Raw genomic sequence first — 19,407 nt, 5'->3', positions numbered from 1 at the left:
CTCCTTCCTTCCTTCCTCCCTCCCTCCTTCCTCCTTCCCTCCGTTCCTTCCTTTATTTCTTTCTAAGCCAAATTGACATTTATTTTTATTAGTTTAAACTTCGGTGCATGGGTGTGTGCATGTGAGTGCAGAGCCCTTGGAAGGTCAGGCATGAGCTCCTCTGGAGCTGGAGTTAGAGGTGGTTATGAGCTGCCCAACGGGAACTCTCTTAACACCTGACCAGCTCAGCAGCCCCTGAGCTGTGCGTTTTTGTTTCTGTTTTTTTTTTTTTTTTTTTATTTCTTCTTCTTTTAGACTTTGTTCATTGACAGAAAGCTGAGTCCTTAACATCTAGCTGTCTGTGCGCAGCCATTTTGATGGCTTTATTTACTTAATAAATGTTATGGGCAATTGAATCTTCTCCACTCCTCCTCCTCCTTTTCCTCCTCTTTCTCCTCCTCCTTCTCTATCATAAATTATATCCTGACTGCAGTTTTGTTTCCCATCATACTGCTCAGTTGTTTATCCTCATCTACCCTTGATCCTTTCCCCATTCGTTTCCTTTGAAAGGAAAGGAAGAAAGGAAGAAAGGAAGGAAGGAAGGAAGGAAGGAAGGGAGGAAGGAAGGAAGAAAGAGCTAGCCTTCCAAGAATTAACAACTGTTCCTGGCAAAAAAAAAAGTTACAATAAGACTAGGCACGAACCCTCCTATCAGGGTTGGATGAGGCAACCCATGTCCCAAGAGCACACAAAAGAGTCAGAGACACTCCTACTCCCTCTGTCCCACAACCACCCCCAAGCACAGCTTGTATGCAGAGGACTTAGCACAGTCCCATGCTGGCTCCATGTTGCTTGGCCTCCCTGATCCCTGATAAGCCCTGCTGAGTCGATTCTGTGGGCTGTGTACTTACGGTGTCCTCGATCCCTATGGCTCCTACAATCCTTCATCCCCCTCCCCTGCAGGAGCTCCCGGGCTCCACCAAGTATTTGAGTGTGGGTCTCTCTGCATCTGCTGTCATCAGCTGCTGGATGACACCTCTCTGATGACAACTGGGCTAGTGGATTGTAAAGAAGGCTATGATTCTGTTAGGGTGAAGGTCATCATCTTAACTTCTTCCTTGCCAAGCTTTTGGGAATGGTAGTTGAAATGAGTAGTAATAGTCTTAAGTCTATAGAAAGACTTAATCTTTAAAACCTCCTAACCTGGCGTGGTGGTGGTACTGGTGGTGGTGGTGTGTTCTACCCTTTTTAGTTCATTTTAGTCTTTGCCCATGGGGTTCTGTTTGTGTCGACTGTCAAGCTAGTGGCCTTGGTCTTTATGTTAAAATGAAATGGGCTCCCCAACACTGTGTAATACATCGTGCTCAGCACTACCTGCAAACTTGTTAGACATGCTTGTTTCTGGACTCCGACTCAGACCTGCTGGGTCTGAAACCAAAGGGGTGAGATTCAGGTGACTCAGGTGCATCCTGAGGAAGACAGTCCTGAACTGACGACCCAGAAGGCCGTGTTTGTCTTCTAGACAGATGACCTCATGTGTGTATGTGGTTGTTTGTTGGCTGGGGATGCCCTCTAAGACTTTGAAGTGCTAACTGGGCCCGAGAGAATTCATTATCCTGTATTTACCATTGCTAATCTTTGCTGCTTCCAACTTGCCAAATTAAGCATTCATCCAGGGATACAGAGTTTTGAGAACTTAGCCTGTTTTTAAGTGATTTGTGTATAATAAGTGACTTTAATAAGCACTAAATGTAGCTATACTTTAGTAGTAATTTTTTTTTTTTAATTTTCCAGAAAAAATGTCTCAAGGTGATCAGCTCAGGACAGGAGAGTAAATCTTAAATGTTCTTTGGTTCCAGTTGATCATCTTTGGGCTTTAAGTGCTTACTTCTTTGTATCATTTAAAAACATGTCTTCCTTAATCCTCAAGTCAGAGTGCCTATCAGGAGTAGAGAATTGGGCCAGCTATACCACGGGAACTTGGGGTTGTTAGCAGAAAACAATGATAAATCAGCTTTTGGGGACTATGGTTCAATCTTGGGATTAGGAATGATGATCTTGAAGAGTGTTTTAAACGTGTTCCACCTTAAGTTGTTCTTTCCAGCTTCTGTCTCCTGGGTGCCAGACTTGCCCCTGGGGACAGCTGAGAGAAAGGAGGAGGAGGGTGTGGCTGTCCTTTGCTAGTTAGTTGCTTAGAAAGTGCTCTGGTTAACTGAGGAGCATGGCTGCTAAAAGATGAACGGGACCAGTGACTGAGCCCAGGTTAAGAGTTTTAAAACATTAAACACAGAAGAATACTGGGGTATGTTGTTATTATCGGCTATGCATATAAGCTCTCAACTACTCCAGCAATGATTAACCTTTACTTAGCGTCTGTAAAGGGTCACATATTATAATGAGGCACTGACATTGGATGTTTACGGCAACCCTTTGAGCGAAGTTAGCTGATAAGAGAGACAGAGTCTGGGAGTGGACATTGAACCCAGGACCAAGAAGGTTTGGGTTCCGGCTGGAGGGATGGCTCAGTGGTTAAGAGCACTGACCTGCTCTTCCAGAGGTCCTGAGTTCAGTTCCCAGCAACCACAAGGTGGCTCACTACCATCCCTCTTCTGGTGTGTCTGAAGATGAAGACAGCTACAGTGTATTCATATAAATAAAATCTTTTAAAAAAAAAAGAAGGTTTGGGTTCCGTCTGTCAAGGATTGAATGATGCAACTGTAAGCCAAAATCAATGACCCGAGCTTCCCCAAACTTAGGGCTTTTATCCCCACTTCTAAGAGAAGGACGGTGATGCTGAATTTGTGTCTACTTTTGATTACCACTTTCCTCTAAGAGTACAACATCAATAGATATCTGTTGAATATCTAGCTTTGGACAAGACCCATAGAGGGCAATTGCCTACATTCCCTACTGAGAACGGAAGCTGCTGAGACGCACTGCGAAGCACAGTGACTGAGCCGGGCGTTGGGTTGTAGTGGGAGCAGAGTAGGGGACCCCTGACGTGCTGCCTATGTCAACCCTTCCCAGTCTTTCTTATTCCACAGTCCAACTGAAAACGGGCCAGCAAGTCAGTAGGGACTAGGGTGTCCAGGAGGTAATTTGGTTGGCCAGCCTCAGCAAGACGGAACAGTATTTGTAGAAATACAGAGGCTATTCTAGGCTCTCGATCTATGATAAGCCAGCAGGTTGCTAATAAAATTACACAAGCGTGGGCTGCACTGTGGGTCCCCAGGACCAGAATCTCCTGGGAAGAGACGTGGCAGCTTGATTAACCAGCCCCTGGAGCATTCTTATCATGGGAGCTTGGGAAACCGAACAAGTAGACTGCGGTCGGTTCACAAACATGGTCAGCATGAGCTTGGGAGAGAATGTTTGGGGTTGAGTTTGGGTGGTGAGGTAATTTCCGGTCAAATTCGTTGGTTGTGACGTTGGCGTGAATATTCCTGTGTTGGTTACTTCTAGGTACTACAGGTACATTGTATGGAGTATTTACTTAGACTCAAGCAATTCGAATTATGCTCTAGATAATCATCACTTAATGTTTGTACCTCAGTTCAACATACACGGTTCCCAGCCTTGGTGTGGAATAGCCTAAGAGATAGCAGGCAGTGCGAGTAAGGGCGAGAAGGGATAGTTTTCATCTACAGTGTCTCCCATGATGTAAATGCCATCCACTTTCCCTTGAACACACTGAGGCTGAGACATTACATGTATAGGTCAAATGCCGACAAATACCGAAGGTAATATGGGAATGGACACGGACACGGCTGGAGCATCTTAATGTGTAAAGATGTGGTGAGGATGATCAAGTGTGAAATGTGAATGTGGTACAAGGCCATCTGCGGGCAGTGGGAGTAGGGCAGAGGAAGAAAGAGGGAGAGGTTGGTGAGTTAAAGTTAGATAGGAGACATAAATCCTGATGTTCTCTTGTACAGCGAGGTAAACATGGTTACCATATTGCATTGACTGCTTCAAAATAGCTAGAGGAAAGACTTTTGAATATTCTAGTCACAGAGAAATGATAAGTGCATGAGATGCTAGATATGTAAATTGGCTTGGTTTAATGATTGTATAGCCTATATATGTATTAAAATACCATATCATGCTCTGGAAAATTGTGTAACCATTATATGTCAGTTAAAGTAAAAATTATTTTAAATGGCGAGCAGAGTGCCTATTAACTACAACTTTAGCTAAAATGGATGAACTATATGGAATGGACTGCTGGAGTCAAGGGGCCATAATAAAAAACTTCTAACAAAAATGTGTGCTAATTATTAATGTTTCAAAATGCTGGTTCTCTGTGTTCTTAAAAAGAAATTGAAGCAAGGAGCTTGTTGGCACCCTGATACAAAGTATATCGTTCAGTTGAAAGTTGCCCAGTTAGGCTCTATTCATTTTGACTTCTAGATCATAGCTAAGCCATGGTTCCCAACTCCGGGTATGGCTGTGTAGAGGAATATATGGGTTGCAAACATCAGAAGGGGAATGATAAAATGCTTGTGAACATAAGTGATTTAATATTTATCAAATGTGTGATAAACCTGAGGCATTTCTGGCAGGGCTGGCCTGCATTTTTCTCATGGTTTCACTGTAAGCCTCTGTTCTGAAGACACAACAGGTGCACCTGTCACTGAGCATGCCCTTGTGGCATCCAGGATCCCTGAGTGCCACCTAAAACACTGGGGTTCAGATTTGAGACTGCGTAGGCTATGTAGTGTCTTTAGTGTTTAAATAAGAATTTTCAGCTCATAGAGAGACATGAGGCTTAGCTATGGAAAACAGAGAGTTCTGAGGTTCCCTCGCGTTGTTTCCTGTATGGAAGAATCAGCTTAGTACACCTTTGGATTATGCTGTGATCGAATATTCGATTTTTAAAAATTGCTCTTTGAATTGCTTGGTTGTGTTTCAAAACAAAGGAAAAAAAACCACTAAATAGATTCCAGATCGGGATTAAGACAGAATTTCATTTTTTACGGATAATATAATTATTTATTCTCTCATATATTGCATCCTGGCTGCAGTTTCCCCTCCCTCCCTCCACCCCCACATCTGCTCTATCCCCCTCCACCTGTCCCTCCCCATCCTCGTTTGTTTCATTTTCCTTCAGAAGAGGGCAGTTCTCTCAGGGATAGCAACCAAACATGGCTTGGTGCAATAAGAAGGCACCTCCCCTCCTATAAGGCTGCGTGAGGAAACCCAGGTCCCCAAAGCAGGAAACAGAGTCAGGGACAGTCCTCCATTCCCTCTGTCAGCAAGGACGGAATTTCTAACAATCTTTCTCTCTCTTTTAAATTATTATTATTTTTTTTTACTATCAGAGTATGATTATATTATTTCTTCCCCCTTCTCTCTCCAAACACTCAAATATATCCCCCCTTGCTCTTTTTAAAATTCATGGCCTCGTTTTTAAAATATTAATTTCCAAGAGTATCTAGAGCGTTCTTAATGGGATTTTGTATTGTTCTTGGCACCAACAATTACAAGATATAAGTGAAAAGTATCAAAGATGCTCTATACCCTGCAGTGTCAAATATTCATCCCAAATTTAATTCCTTACATAAAAATAAGCAAGCATACTCATCTTATTAGTATGCAAATTGCCTGTTTTAAAATGGATTTCTTAGCATCTATTATGTGTAAATGTTCAATTTGCATACCTGTTTTATGTACTGGTGTACCTGGGGTCTCATAAAAAGTTTCTTGAGGGAGAAAGATTCGTGAATGGGAAGTCTAGGAAGGCCTGCTTTAGATTAAGTGACCTCCAGAATGTATACATTACTCCTTGAGGTAGGCATGACTTAATGGAACGTTCGTGAATGTTTATACTTACAATAGCAACGTGAGACTCTTTTCTGAGCACTGACATTCCTTTGCTTGGATGAATTAGAAAGTCTAAAAGGCTCTGTCTTGGCTCTGGTGGGAAAAGTGTTGTGTACGCCTGTGCCCTCTGGCCCTGATGGCATCTTTAGCATCTGTGAGTCCAGTGTGTGCATCCAACAGACTGGGAATGTGGATCTCTCCACTCCCATAGAAACTGTCAGTTCAGTGTGGAGCGAGCGACTGCAAAGTATGTATTTCAACACATTGGTGAATGTCGAAACCAAAGCTGTTATGATGAAAGGACAGGGACCGTCCATCTGCAGGGCTGGAGATGCCGTTGTCTGCAGCCACGTGTGCGTGTATGTTAGGTTGCAGCTCAGAGAACACATTGTCTAAAGTTGGTGGGGAACACATGTTGAAAGCTACAGAGTCAGAAGAAACTTGACAGATTCCTGGTCATTCTGTCCATATCAGTTATTTTTACATCACTGTGGCCAAAAGACCTGAGAGAAACAACCCACAGGAGGGTAGATTAATTCTCAGGTCTCCATCGGTCTTAGTCATGGCAGAGAAGGGAGGGAAGGGGCGTCTTGATTCATGATGGTGCAGCAGGAGCTTGTCCCATGGCCGCTGACTGGGAAGCAGAGAGCAGCTGACACTGGAGCCAGGGTAGAAAGTTCCAAATCCACTCTTGGTGACCTCATCTCCTAAAGCCTCCATAGTACCCCCCTACCCTTTCCAAATAGCACCACAAATTGGGGATAAGGGTTCAAAGTTGCCCAGTGGGGGAAGACTTCAGTTTTAAACTGGAAATTCAAAACACCCTTACGGGTCTGCTAATTAGTTCTAAACACGTTGTTCCTCCTTAGTCCCTGAAAGCAGAGCTTCTCTCCAACGTGCCTAAGTGCTCAGATCCAATTATCATGTGTTTTTACAAAATAGTACTGGTTGACCTTGACTCTACATTCTATGGCTTCCACTCACATGTACTTTAATGCCTCCCTCCCTCCCTCCCTCTCTCTCTCTCTCTCTCTCTCTCTCTCTCTCTGACACGCTCGCACACATACACACACCCACACACACATACACACACCCACCCACACACACACACACACACTCGCATACACACCCATGCATACACACCTACACATACACACACACACACCCATACACCCATACACCCATGCACGCACACCCACACACACACACACACACACATACACACACACAGAGACAGCTAGCTTACATAGCTTGGGGTTTGATAAACAAAGCAAAACAAAAAGCCAAATCCAAAACAATAGATAGAAAAAAGTGATTAAGAATTAATGAAACGGAAATGAAGAGAATAATGTAAGGAGTCAATGGATCAAATAATTGGTTCTTTGAAACATAAATTAGAACAATAATTTTAGCCAAACAAATGAAGAGAAAGAGAGGAGACAAATTAGGAAAATTGAAGGCAAGAAGGTATGTGTTGGCAGTAGACACTAAAAAAATTCAGAAAAAGTTTAGAACATAAACTAAAGACATATTACACTAAGTTGGAAAAAATGAGTGAATATCCCAAAGTATGTAGCCTACCAGGTTTAAAGAAGATGAGACAGGCAACTTCCACAGACCTGTAACAAGGAATGAGATTTAGAGAACAACCAATCAGCCAATCAATCAATCTCCCAGCTGGGAAAAAAAAGTGTTCAGGCTCAGTTGTGAAGAATACAGTGTATTGGGGGCTGGAGTGATGGCTTTGTGGTGTAGCATGCTTACTGTTCGTCTAAGAGACCATCTTCTAAAAGTTCCATTTGCAGCATCTATTGGATGGATAGCTTACACCCAACTTTAAGTCTAACTTCAGGGCACTCCAATGTTTTGATGTCCACAGGAAACTCATACATGTGCATATAACCTATATGTTTTTTAAAAAGAATAATATATACTTGCAAGCTATGGAATAAAAGTCTATTGTTTAAATAACAAACAAATAAATAAAAATAAATAGTGGATAGTAGGGTCTTTTACATGCTTAGCAATTACTCTATATGTAGTGATATTTTCAACTACTCTTTTACATTTTACTTATTTATTTTATTTATTTTGTGTTTGTGTGTATAACATATAAATAAGAGAGAGAGAGAGAGAGAGAGAGAGAGAGAGAGAGAGAGAGTGAATTCATGTCAAGGTACATTTGTGAAGGTCAGAAAATTCTGGAATTCAGTTCTCAGTTCTCTTCTTTCACCCAGTGTAGCTTCCAGGACTTGAACTCTTGGATCATCAGTCTTGGTGGCACGTACTTGTCTTTTACCCACTGAACCATCGACCCTCCCCATCCAGTTTTCCCTTTTATTCTAAGACAAGGGCTTGCTAATTTATTCAGGCTGACCTTGAATTTGTAATCCTCCTACCTTAGCTTTCTAAGTAGCTGAGGTCCCAGGCCTGTAGCACCGGGTCCAATTCCCAGCTGTCAGTTTTAAGGAATGGTAACAGTGCTGGTGAGTTATTCTGGTTCTGAGCTGCTGGACTATCGAGAGTAATGGCGGAGGGAGGCAATGTGGAGCAGTGGGTCCCTATCCATGAAAACCCCATGAGAAAGAGGAGGAAGGGATACAATACATGAGTGGATGCAGAGCCTCTAATGGAGGTTTAAGGATATTGAGAAGGCACAGAGAAAAGCTGGTGCTGACATACATTGGCAGTGAAATGTTTTTCAGTCAGTTTGGCGTTATTTCTCCGAAACTGGGTGACTTAGGGGAAGATACGGTTCTTGCTTGGCTGACCACCACACAAAGCAGACTGCCTGCATGAACAAAGTGTTTATTTTTGTCAGGGTGAGGGTGTTAGTCAGACGTACCATGAATTACCAGAAGTTAACACCTCCCGCGTTTGTTCCAGGTTTCTTTAATCTCATGTTACAGCACCAGGAAACTGCTCTGAAATTTAAAGGGTCAAGTGGTATTTACATTGTTGTACGAGGGTGTGGACACCAGACAGATATGCCATGTTGCCTCTTAAGAGTTTAACTGCAAGTGAAAACTTCTCACTGGAAAGTGTAGAAGTGGTAGCAAGTCGTACCAGCGTCGGCTTTCTCAAGATAAGCATGAGATTTGTCAGGGCAGCCCCTGATGCTCCTACAGGAAAGCAGCATTGTGTTAAGCTAGCTTGCTCTGCAATGTTGAATAATTTGTAGAGCCTTGTCTCACTTCCTTATTCTATGGAGAAGTTCTAGCTTCACTGTGAACTACTTTCGTTATTCAGGGTACACTTCATGCATTTTTGCAGCATAAAAAACAAAAAATAACAAAACCTAAGCTTCCCTCCCCCCACCCTGGATTTCTCTGTAACAGCCCTGGCTGTTCTAGAACTCACATTGTAGACCTGGCTGTCCTCAAACTCACAGAGATCCCCTTCTGTCTTCCAAATGCTGGGATTAAAGGTGTGAGTCACCACATCCAGCTAGGTACAGACCTTTAAATGCTGTGTTGAAAAATAGTATTGTTTTAGCTAGTCAACTTACTTCGTGGACTTACTTCTCTTGAGTAGGTGGCTTAGAGGACAGGATCCCAAGGACAGATCCAGTACAGCAAAAACATTCCTCCTACTGCACATACAAAACCGATAAGTCTGCTTTTCTAATGGGGAGATATTATAACAGCACTCAATATTCAGAGACAAAGACATGCCCTTTGAGGCTATGCTCCTATTGTTAAAAGTGGCTTTCTGAGCCAGGCCATAGGTTGCAGGCTTGTTGTCTTGGCTATGCAGGGGACTGAGGCAGGAGTGTAGCAAGGTTAAGCCATGCCTCAGCTGCAGATGAATTTAAAGCAGCCCAGCAACTTGTTTAGCCTCTGTTGCAAAATGAAATCACAAAGAAACAGATAGGGATATAGCACAGAGGTAGGATGCTTACCTAGGATGTGTATAGCGCGTGCGTAGCTCAGGCTCAAAACCCCCACCCCCACCCCAAGGAGTGTAAGTTAAATGAATGAGTATGTGCATGTTTTTACTCTCACTTATTTTCATAGCTTTGTTCCAGGTGAATTTTTAAAGAGATCTAACAGATTTTAAGTCATTTATCTGTGCTTTGGTGTATTTGCTGTAAATGTGACAACAACCTGATGTCACCTAGCCGTACTGTCCTGGATTGTATACGGCCCAATGCATGGTGAACAATGTACTTCCAAGAATGGGTTGTTCAAATACTGATCTCAAGAGCGAGGGGAGTCAGAACAGAGCTGCCCGTGTTGGTGGATGATGACTTAGGATTTTAGAATCATAAAAGTTGAGTCTAATTTCAGTGTCCTTTGGGGAGAACGATTAACTTCTGATTAGTATCGTACTTCAGAAAAATGAATTCATACTCATACTAGACTCAGAGGGAAGCTTGGAAGGAAAACCACCTTAAATAATCTTTTTAAAAAATAGTTTATTTTTATTTTATGTTTTCCCTGCTCATATGTCTGGGTGAGGGTGTCAGGTCCCCTGGAACTGGAGTTACAGACAGTTGTGAGCTGCTGTGTGGGTGCTGGGAATTGAACCGAGGTCCTCAGAGCAGTCAGTGCTCATTAAGAGCCTCTGGGACATCTCTCCAGCCCTTTAATCTTCTTAAAAACAATATTGACGTAATTATGATTCATACCAGGAGTGCGTTTAAATATGTACATGCCTAGCCGGTCACTTAGAACCTCAGCTCTTGGAGAATGGGATCTAGGTCTTTACCAAGTCTACATTTCTAGTCCAGTGCAGTATCAGCATATACACCATTTTTTCTCCGTACCTAAAGATGCCTACCTCAGAGTTCATTTTGTCATATGACTAGGGCAACCCATTACAGATTTTGTAAGTGAGAAACTTTGGCAGTTGATACCAGGATATAAATGATAACACTGATAACCTAAGAGGCCCTGGACTTCTTTTGCAGCACATTGAACGGTATGCCCATTACCTAGTGTGTAATTTTTGGGGGACATTTTCCAACTCTAGGTCCTAGTGTTAGTTAGGTCCTCTAAATACACGGGCAAACGAGGTACAATAACAACGAGCCCTTGTTTCAGAAAGATGTGCTTTGCATCCACTGTGTCTACTCGTGCTACAGAATTGATGTAATTTAAGAATGTGTTTATTTTACTTTTATGTATGTGTATGTGTGTATGTATGCGTACATGGATGGGGGTCCTCTGAAAGGTCAGCAAATGATCTTAAACTGCTGAAGCCATCTCTCCAGCCCTAATTGATAACATATTGAAATAATGCCCGTAAAGGGTTTTGCAGTGTGTTTGGAGTATAGTAAACTCCTAATAAACCCTAGGTTCTTTCTCATTAACAGTAAATTTCTGGGAAAATAAGGAACACTTAAAAGCAAAAATATCCCCCAAAACCAAAAACCAAAACAAAATAAAAATGAGGATGGGGTGCTACATCAGTTAGAGTTCGGCTCATGACGTCATCGACTGTCTCGGTTTGGTAGGTGGTTGTTTCCAGTTCAGTTCATCTGGGGGACGCTCCAGCTCTTCTTTGTTCTCAGTTGTCATCTGCAGTAACGTGTTGCTGGTCAGCCGACAGCCAGAGGCCGCAGCCACACGTGTATAAGTGGACCCGCTGTGCTTATCCCATTGGGCAGCAGGAGCACGTGGGTGCTCATGGCGGTGGTGGAAGAGTTGTGAGCAGTGTGAATAGGCAACCTGATAAAGAACACTTTTCCAGCCTCTGTCTTGCTTCCTAGTGTTCTGTTAGCCAGAGTGAGGCATGCGGTCATGGTGAAAAAAGATATTTATCAGCCAAAGAAAGAGAACAGGGGATGGGAAAGACTTGTAGCCATGTTTAGGACCCAACAGACTTCGTACTGTCTACCAGGCCGTAGGCTGGACCATTTGCATGCTACCCATTGAAGCTTCATGGCAACTTCCTGACGTGTGTGCGTAGTCTGGTTTCAAAAAGGAGAAAGCCGATGTCCAGGGAAGCAAGGAGACTTGTACACATTAAAGCCAAAGCGGTTGTCTTGTAGGCTCTGTCTTTTGTTGCTTAGCTAATCACATGCCTGTCTCCTGAGGAGGAAGGTGCATGCTTTAACAAGAACTGAGTTTAAATGATGTAACAGCGGTGATCTGTGCGTTTCCAATTACACATAGACGAACTAGGCCACATAGTCGTCTGGTACAGAAAAAGAAGACTGGGCAAACTTTACAAGTTTTCAGAGACTTACAAGAAGTGTGTTTTTGTTTGCTAGGTCACCTATACCAGCCAGGTCTCCCTGCGTCTTGGACATGACTGAGCTTCTCCGGTGGGCCAGACATCACTGGCATCGGCTGATGAATGGGAGGACCCAGGGTGACGATGAGAGGTCATACAACTACTCCTCACTGCTCGCCTGCGGGGGCAAGTCCCCCCAGACCCCCAGACCCGCGGGGAAGCACCGTGTCGTCATTCCTCACCTTCAGGGCTTCAAAGATGAGTATGAAAGGTTTTCTGGAACCTACGTGAATAACCGGATACGGACGACCAAGTACACACTTCTGAACTTTGTGCCAAGAAACTTATTTGAACAGTTTCACAGGTACTGTGGTCCTTTCAGAGGAAGTCAAGTCTCAGAATGTTCCTCATCCTTCTACTTGATACTCCCGCCGAATCCCCATTTTCTTATATATCAGCTTAATGCATGTAATCATACAAGGCAAGTTAGAGTCAGGTCTAGGCTGGAGCGAGGGTGCCTTAGGGTCACACAGTTCTGTACAGTTGGAAGGACGTCTTCTGTTTGTGAAGGATGCTGTTATCTATTTCATTCTCATATAGGAACCCGGTCTGTGGCTCTGCCAATGCCACACCCGTAATAAATGGCGGAGCAGATGCTATAACCCTGGGCCTCCTCCTTTGTGCTTCGGTGTCCTTTCTGCTAAACCATGTTGTATTTTAATTGCAGATTTTTCTTACTTGAAAATAAGAAAAAAAAAAAACAGGACCCTTAAGTGAATGTAATGTTATTATGTAGAGCAGTGGCGTAATTCAGTTTAGCAGGCATATCCCAGAGCTTACTGAGATCTCGGACAGTGAAGAAAACGCAGGTGTAGCTTGCTCCTCTCCTCATGGATTCCGTAGGTTATCTATAGGATGTGTGTAGAGGATGCCCTCCCGTTGGGGAGGGTACAGTGGGCTGACAGTTATTATAAAGTGCTGTCCGTCAGAGCGGAAGCCTACAAGAGAAATCATACTATGAGATGTTACAATAGAAGGGGGTTCGGTGCTCATTTTAATTATGGAGGGCGGGGCATCCTCTGTCCAGGAGTGGGCAAGCATATTTCATGTGGGGGAAGGAAGGGCAGTGAGAAGACAAAGACCTCAGCATAGAAGACTTACGTGAAGCCTGGGAGGTTTCCTCTCTATGATACCTAGTGTCTGTGTTGCAGAACGATAGGAAGTAATGTTGGACAGGAGGGTCTAACCCACCCGAGGGGTGTTGCTGTCAGGATAGAGAATTGAGACGCAATACAGCAAGCATGGTTCTAAAGAGGAGAAAAGCACGCTGGGAGACAGTGAGGTGAGGACTTGAGACAAACTGGAGACAATGTGAGCTTTTCGGAAGCCGCTGTATGTATCCTGGTGAGTTGTCATGGAGACCTATGCTCTGACAATGTGGGGATGAAGGGGAAGACAGGCGAGTACGGATGCTACAGCCTGGCTTGGGGAGGTAGGAGGAAGAGAAGAGCATTAAATGAACATGGTGAGTGCGATGATTACAAAACGTCCCAGGAAAAGGGAAGCAAGGACCAAAAAGCAGCCGTGCCACGCAGTTCCTTGTTCGGGAGACGCTGAGCCAGTGTGAATCCAGAGATTCTCCTCTGTACTTCGTAGGCTCTATGTACACTTCCTGAATAGCAGTTCTGTTTAAAGTGCTCATTTGTGAGATTAATAACCTTAGGGGCTACAGGCGTTTATGTCTGTTAAAAAGGTAACTTTTAGACGTTAAAAAGAAAAACAGACATTCTGAACGAACACGTTAGATTTAAACAAGGCTCAAAGTGAGCAGGGATACCTGGGAGTCTGTTAACTCCACAGCACACGGTGTTCCCTTGAGCTGTGGACCCGGATGTGATCCATATAGAAATATTTGGAGATCTAACAAAAACAGTTAAGAGAAAAAAATGTTCAGAACAAACTGAATGGGGCACGACAGAGGAGACATTTGGGCAGATTTTTCTTTTAAGGAGTTTGAGCTGTCAAGGGCAAAAGAAAAATTCCTGATAACTGTGCAGGGCTGAGCCCTGTCCTTTGTGTGATCTTTTTTTTATTTGAATATATAAAATAGCAAAGTTTGGGGGATGGAAGAGTTTCCTGTGCATCGTGGCTCTGAATAGTGTGGAAAGAAAAAGTCTCAAGGAGAGAAAATTCCAGATATCCTTGCTCATTTTGAGCCTGGTTTAAATCTCTTGTGTTGACTCAGAATGTCTGCTTTTCTTTTTAACTTTTAGAGAGAAATGGTAATTCCTTTTTCATCATGTATTATATTACTCAAGACCATCCAATTCAAATGTTCACTCTTACATACTTACTGAATAAAAACTTATATTTATTCAAATAAGATCCAAGCTAAATGTCCCGGATAGATATCAATACTTCATATTTGCTAGATGCTGTTAATTCTCTATTCTGTGACCTGTAAAATCAGTTAATACTGACTTTCCCCAAAGCACGAAAAACAATGTCTTGCTTCTTTGATTTCAGCTCTTGTGTGTTCCATGAAAATCTCCCTGTGTGTGCTTGGCTTGCAGGGCCGCCAATCTATATTTCCTGTTCCTCGTGGTCCTGAACTGGGTGCCTTTGGTAGAAGCCTTCCAAAAGGAAATCACCATGCTGCCTCTGGTAGTGGTTCTCACAATCATTGCAATTAAAGATGGCTTGGAAGACTACCGGAAATACAAAATCGACAAGCAGATCAACAACTTAATAACCAAAGTTTACAGTAGGTAAGTGGGTGGGGTGTCGCCAAGGAGTGTACTATATGATTTATGAACATGTTATTCCTCCTACTGTTGGGTATGATCAGGACCCTTTTTGTACTGATGGGATGTTATCGTTTCTGTTTTGTTTTACCTATCCTGGTACCAGGGATTGAATTCAGGACTTCATAGTCTTTTACACATTAGTCAAGTGATCTACGTCCACAGTTATTACTGATTTTAATTAACATTTCTTAAAATCCTCCAGTGGATTTAATCAAAGTCATGGAGGGGAACCAAAAGCCATTGTCAATCAAGGACTTGACAAAAACAAAAGCAAACCCTTCGGACTCACTCATAGAGGACCTGAAACGATTTGACCTGGATTGAGAGCTGGGCACAGTGACACTCGATATAGTCTCAGCAAGATAGTTGCTGGCCTTGGTACTAGAACCAAGCGGAGAGTCAAAAAAAGGACAAATAACTTGAATAGACACAAAAAGTTGTGTGGTCATGAGAAGTAGAGTCATTTATGGAGAAAAGGGTTGTGAAAACAGAATAGAATTCTTTTTGTGCATAAAACCCAAGACATCCTATTGCAACAATACCCAAGGCATCATAGGAGGGGTTTATGCAGGAACCTGTCTGCTCTGTCGCATGCTTTCATTCACAGTATGTAAAGACAGAGACCTGAGTGAACTCAAGAAAGGTGAGTTTAAACAGGGATATTCACAATATGCAGCTCCTGGCTGCTTCCTTTTAGATGTAAATTAATACTTAGTAAACTGCATGGCTCACAGCAACTTGTCCTCTCCCAACTTGTCCTCTCCCTTAGGAGAATCATAGAGAAAAAGGTTAAGGGAAACTTGTTTGAAGATGTGGCATTCAAGCTAAAGCCCGCAGGGTTGTGAACTCTGTTCATAATTAGACGTCTTCGGTAGCTTTCGCAACATGATTTTCTTTAGAGACTCATTAAGAAACAAGGAAAATAATTTATTTCTCATCATCATAAGAGGATGTGAGATTAACCTGAATGGTGAAAAGTAGTTTTAATTCTTATGCTATTTATGAAGGAAACCAAACCAACACATACACACACACGCGCCCGCACACACACACACACACACACACACACACACACACACACACACACCCTGATACCAAATCTTAAGATACTTTGAGAGTAACGGTTTCTAATTTGCAGTTGAAAGCCACAGAGCATGTGTGCACCATTTCCACAAGTCATGCAATAGCCCTTGAGTACTTAGAAAGTGCCAGGGATGGTGGCAGGCTAAACTGTACTGACCTTTGGACCCTATCTGGAAGAAATCAAATATCACAATATTCACATAGTGACAAAATCCAGACTTAGATATTTAGACGCTTGTAATCCCAAACTCAGCAGAAAGGAAGGGCAGTATCTGTGTGTATCTGTGTGTAATATATATGTGCACATGTAGTTTGCAGACAGATTGTCATATGTGTAAAGACTTGTTGCCTTTACCACTAGTTTACCGGCAACAGTGTGTCTTTGATTTCTGTATTTTTCTAAAACGTTATCATCTTGATTTTTTTCCCTCACTTACTATCTCTGTAGCCTTGGGCAGATTGTATAAGATAGCTTATGTCCAGTTTATTTCCTCATGAAAATAACTCAAGCACCATGCTGAGTGTGTTTTAAGTGCTAAAGACAGGTTAGCCACCAGCATTACAATGGCAGGCTAATGGCAGTTAGCAAGAGGTTTTCTTGGCACATGGGCAAGTCATTTAATTAGCACATGAGACTTTATAATAGCACTGTTCTGTTTCCTAGATGTTAACTGCCCAATGGGAAGCTTGGTAGAACCTCTCTGGGGTACGTTTAGATAATTTTCTTATACATTTATTGATGAAATACACTATTCTAGTCTATTAATATCCATTTTATAACCCCTGACTGCATTTTATAAGAGACTGGGTAACTTTATATCATTTTACCAATATTCCAGGCAATTTATTTTTGCTCAGAGCTATGGAAGAAATAATGTTTATTATACTTCGTCTTCCAAATTGTCCTTGGAACAATAAAGATAAAAAGAAATAAAAATAGGCTATAAAGCCAAACCATGTTGATTTACATATGCTAATTTAAATGCCCATGGAATATTAAAAGGGTTATGGAAGAAAAATATTTCTCAGAAAATTTAGGGTGAAAGTATGGAGCTATTAAATGGAGCTAATGTTTGGAAGAAGAGGGTTGACATTTCTATGCAGATAATTTGTTTCATATTCATAATATCTGGCTTGTCTCAAAGTAGCTAATTTCTATGGGTAAATATCATATAAAAATAACAAACAGTACTGTAGAAATTTTTTTTGAACATTTAAGCCCTATAATACCCCAATTAAGTTAGAATGAACTAATACAGAAACGTGATTTACTTTAGATCACCTTTAAGGTAAGGGCTGTTCATAAAGTTTTCATGACACTAGAGACGTCCTAAGACACAGTTATTAAACAAACGGGTTTGTGTTACTATAATAAAATGCCAGATAGGGTATTCTTTAAAAGATGGAGGGTTCTTTTGAGTTACAATTGGAAAGTGTCTCTCCATGGTCTCCTTTTCTCATTGCTTTTGATGGTGCAGCTTGTCATGACAAGTTCACACGACAGAGAAAACTGCTCACCTTACAACAGCCAGGAAGCCAAGAAAGGAGCCAAAGGGCTAGCCCTTCAAGCGCACCTTCCAAATGACATACCTTTTCCCAGGAGGACCAGCTCATAAGTGTTAAATCACCTTGCAGTAGCATCATGAACCGGGGAGCAGTCCATCTGTCTCTGGGCTTTAGGAAGGCTGTTACCCATACAATAGAAATGGTACAAACGAATAGTGGATACACAGAATGTCCGCAGTATCCGTGAAGTCTTTTCCGACCTTTAAACATCTCTTTGTTGGTGATGGTAGTTACTCCTTCATTCTGCCTCTCAACAAATTTCATGTGATCACCCTTTCTAGAAGGCCATCAGATCCCCTGATGAGCAAAGGCCATAGGCATGTTGGTGCTTGTTAAACCGGGTCCCTTTGTAGGTGTGGACTGGTATCGCTCCCTCTTTGAAATGTTCATCTCCTTTGGTTTGTATGGTACCATTTCCCTTTGCCTGTCCTTTCACTTTGTCTTCTTAAAGTTTCTAACCCCTAAGGACTCTTGTATCTTTGCCTGTCAGCCAGTTGACTTTTTATTTCTTTTAAAGGTTTATTTATTTGTTATCTGTAAGTACACTGTAGCTGTCTTCAGACACATCAGAAGAAGGCATATGACCCCATAACAGATGGTTGTGAGCCACCATGTGGTTGCTGGGGATAGAACTCAGGACCTCTGGAAGATCAGTCAGTGTTCTTAACAGCTGAGCCATCTCTCCAGCCCCCTGTCATCTTTCAAGTTGCTTACATGTAACGAGTCAGGAAATGGCTTTCTCTAGTACCTAAATATGTCTCCATTTAATCTTTTATTCATCCTTCCTGCTATAGCTTTAATCCTGAGCCTTCTCATCCCTCCTTTGAATTATCTCAGTAACTCTCCATTGGTCTCTTGTCTTTTCCAACCACTAACTAGACTGCTGCTCAGTGGTCCTTTACTGTGCTACAGAAATGAGCAGGGGCACACCTTGTTTGTGAACTGTAGTGACTCCATTTTCTATAGAATAAATTCCTTTTTCCTAGGTATGCATGGCACATAGGACTGAAAGTTCCAAGTAGAACTTCTACCTTTTGTGAGAATTTTCTGCTACTTCTCTCCATGGAAAAATTCAGTAGTATGCATAGACACTAGAGAGAATTTTTGGAAAAACCAAAGTAAATTATTGATTTACCTTTCTCTGTAGACTGACAAATCCTTAAGATAATGAGACTTCTCCTTCTCCTAGTTAGACTGGGCATTATGCACTAGGCATTCGTAAAGCTGTATGCTTATGTCCACGTATTTATCCCTTCAAACTAAGCAATTCCTTGTATTGCTCATGAAGTTTGCATGGCAGAAGCTATTTAAGTAGTCTAGGACAGCATTTCCGGTTAGCCTGATGAATTAATGACTTTTAACATATTATACAACCTAGATTAGTTTTAAGTAACTTTCAGGATTCTTTGGAGTGAGTATAAATTCCATCTTTATAACTATAAAATAAGTAGCTTTGCAACGTATGTATGTATGTATGTATGTATGTATGTATGTATGTATGTATTTTTGAGACCTTAGCCTGTTGAATGTTGGGGTTGCAAGTGTGTGCCACTGCGCCCAGTATGCATGTATACAGACGCTAACTAAAAATGTAACACACAATAAAATACTATAAAAAGGATAGAATGCGAAACAGTGTTTTTAAAGGGGATAAGATGTATAGATGATGCAGGTATCAGATGCTGCAGTCAGGAGTAATCGCATCTGCAGTGTTGGGGAAGATGGGGGAGGGGTGCAGGAGACTCGCAGAGAAGCCCGCGTCCCTTATACAACCGGCGTGCACCACCGTTTTTCTTAGGCCTGTTCTCCTGTGCACTTTAGCTAATCTTCACATACTTACAATACTGAATACAATGGCGGGTGTGGGTTTTCCTTCATTATCCGTCTAGTGTGTGTCACAGGGCTCTTTGAGATGAGATAATGTGTCTTGTGGCACTTTCAGGTCCTTCTTACGTCATCACAGAATCAC

General features: G+C 42.2%; 1 protein-coding gene across 2 annotated transcripts in view; it reads left to right on the top strand.

The window, feature by feature from the left end:
- Positions 1-19,407, top strand: part of Atp10d (ATPase phospholipid transporting 10D (putative)) — a 112,234-nt gene that overhangs the window by 33,600 nt on the left and 59,227 nt on the right. For both annotated transcript variants that reach the window (XM_087583785.1, NM_001427806.1), the window contains 2 exon segments: positions 12,020-12,346; positions 14,556-14,750. In XM_087583785.1, coding sequence (XP_087439911.1) covers positions 12,057-12,346; positions 14,556-14,750 — 485 coding nt within the window. In that variant the 5' untranslated portion in view covers positions 12,020-12,056.

This window comes from Rattus norvegicus, chromosome 14 (assembly GCF_021556685.1).
Source record: "Rattus norvegicus strain SHRSP/BbbUtx chromosome 14, alternate assembly SHRSP_T2T, whole genome shotgun sequence".
Classification (NCBI taxonomy): Eukaryota; Metazoa; Chordata; class Mammalia; order Rodentia; family Muridae; genus Rattus; species Rattus norvegicus.
Note: the sequence above shows the minus strand (reverse complement) of the source record. Positions and strands in the feature narration are given on the sequence as shown.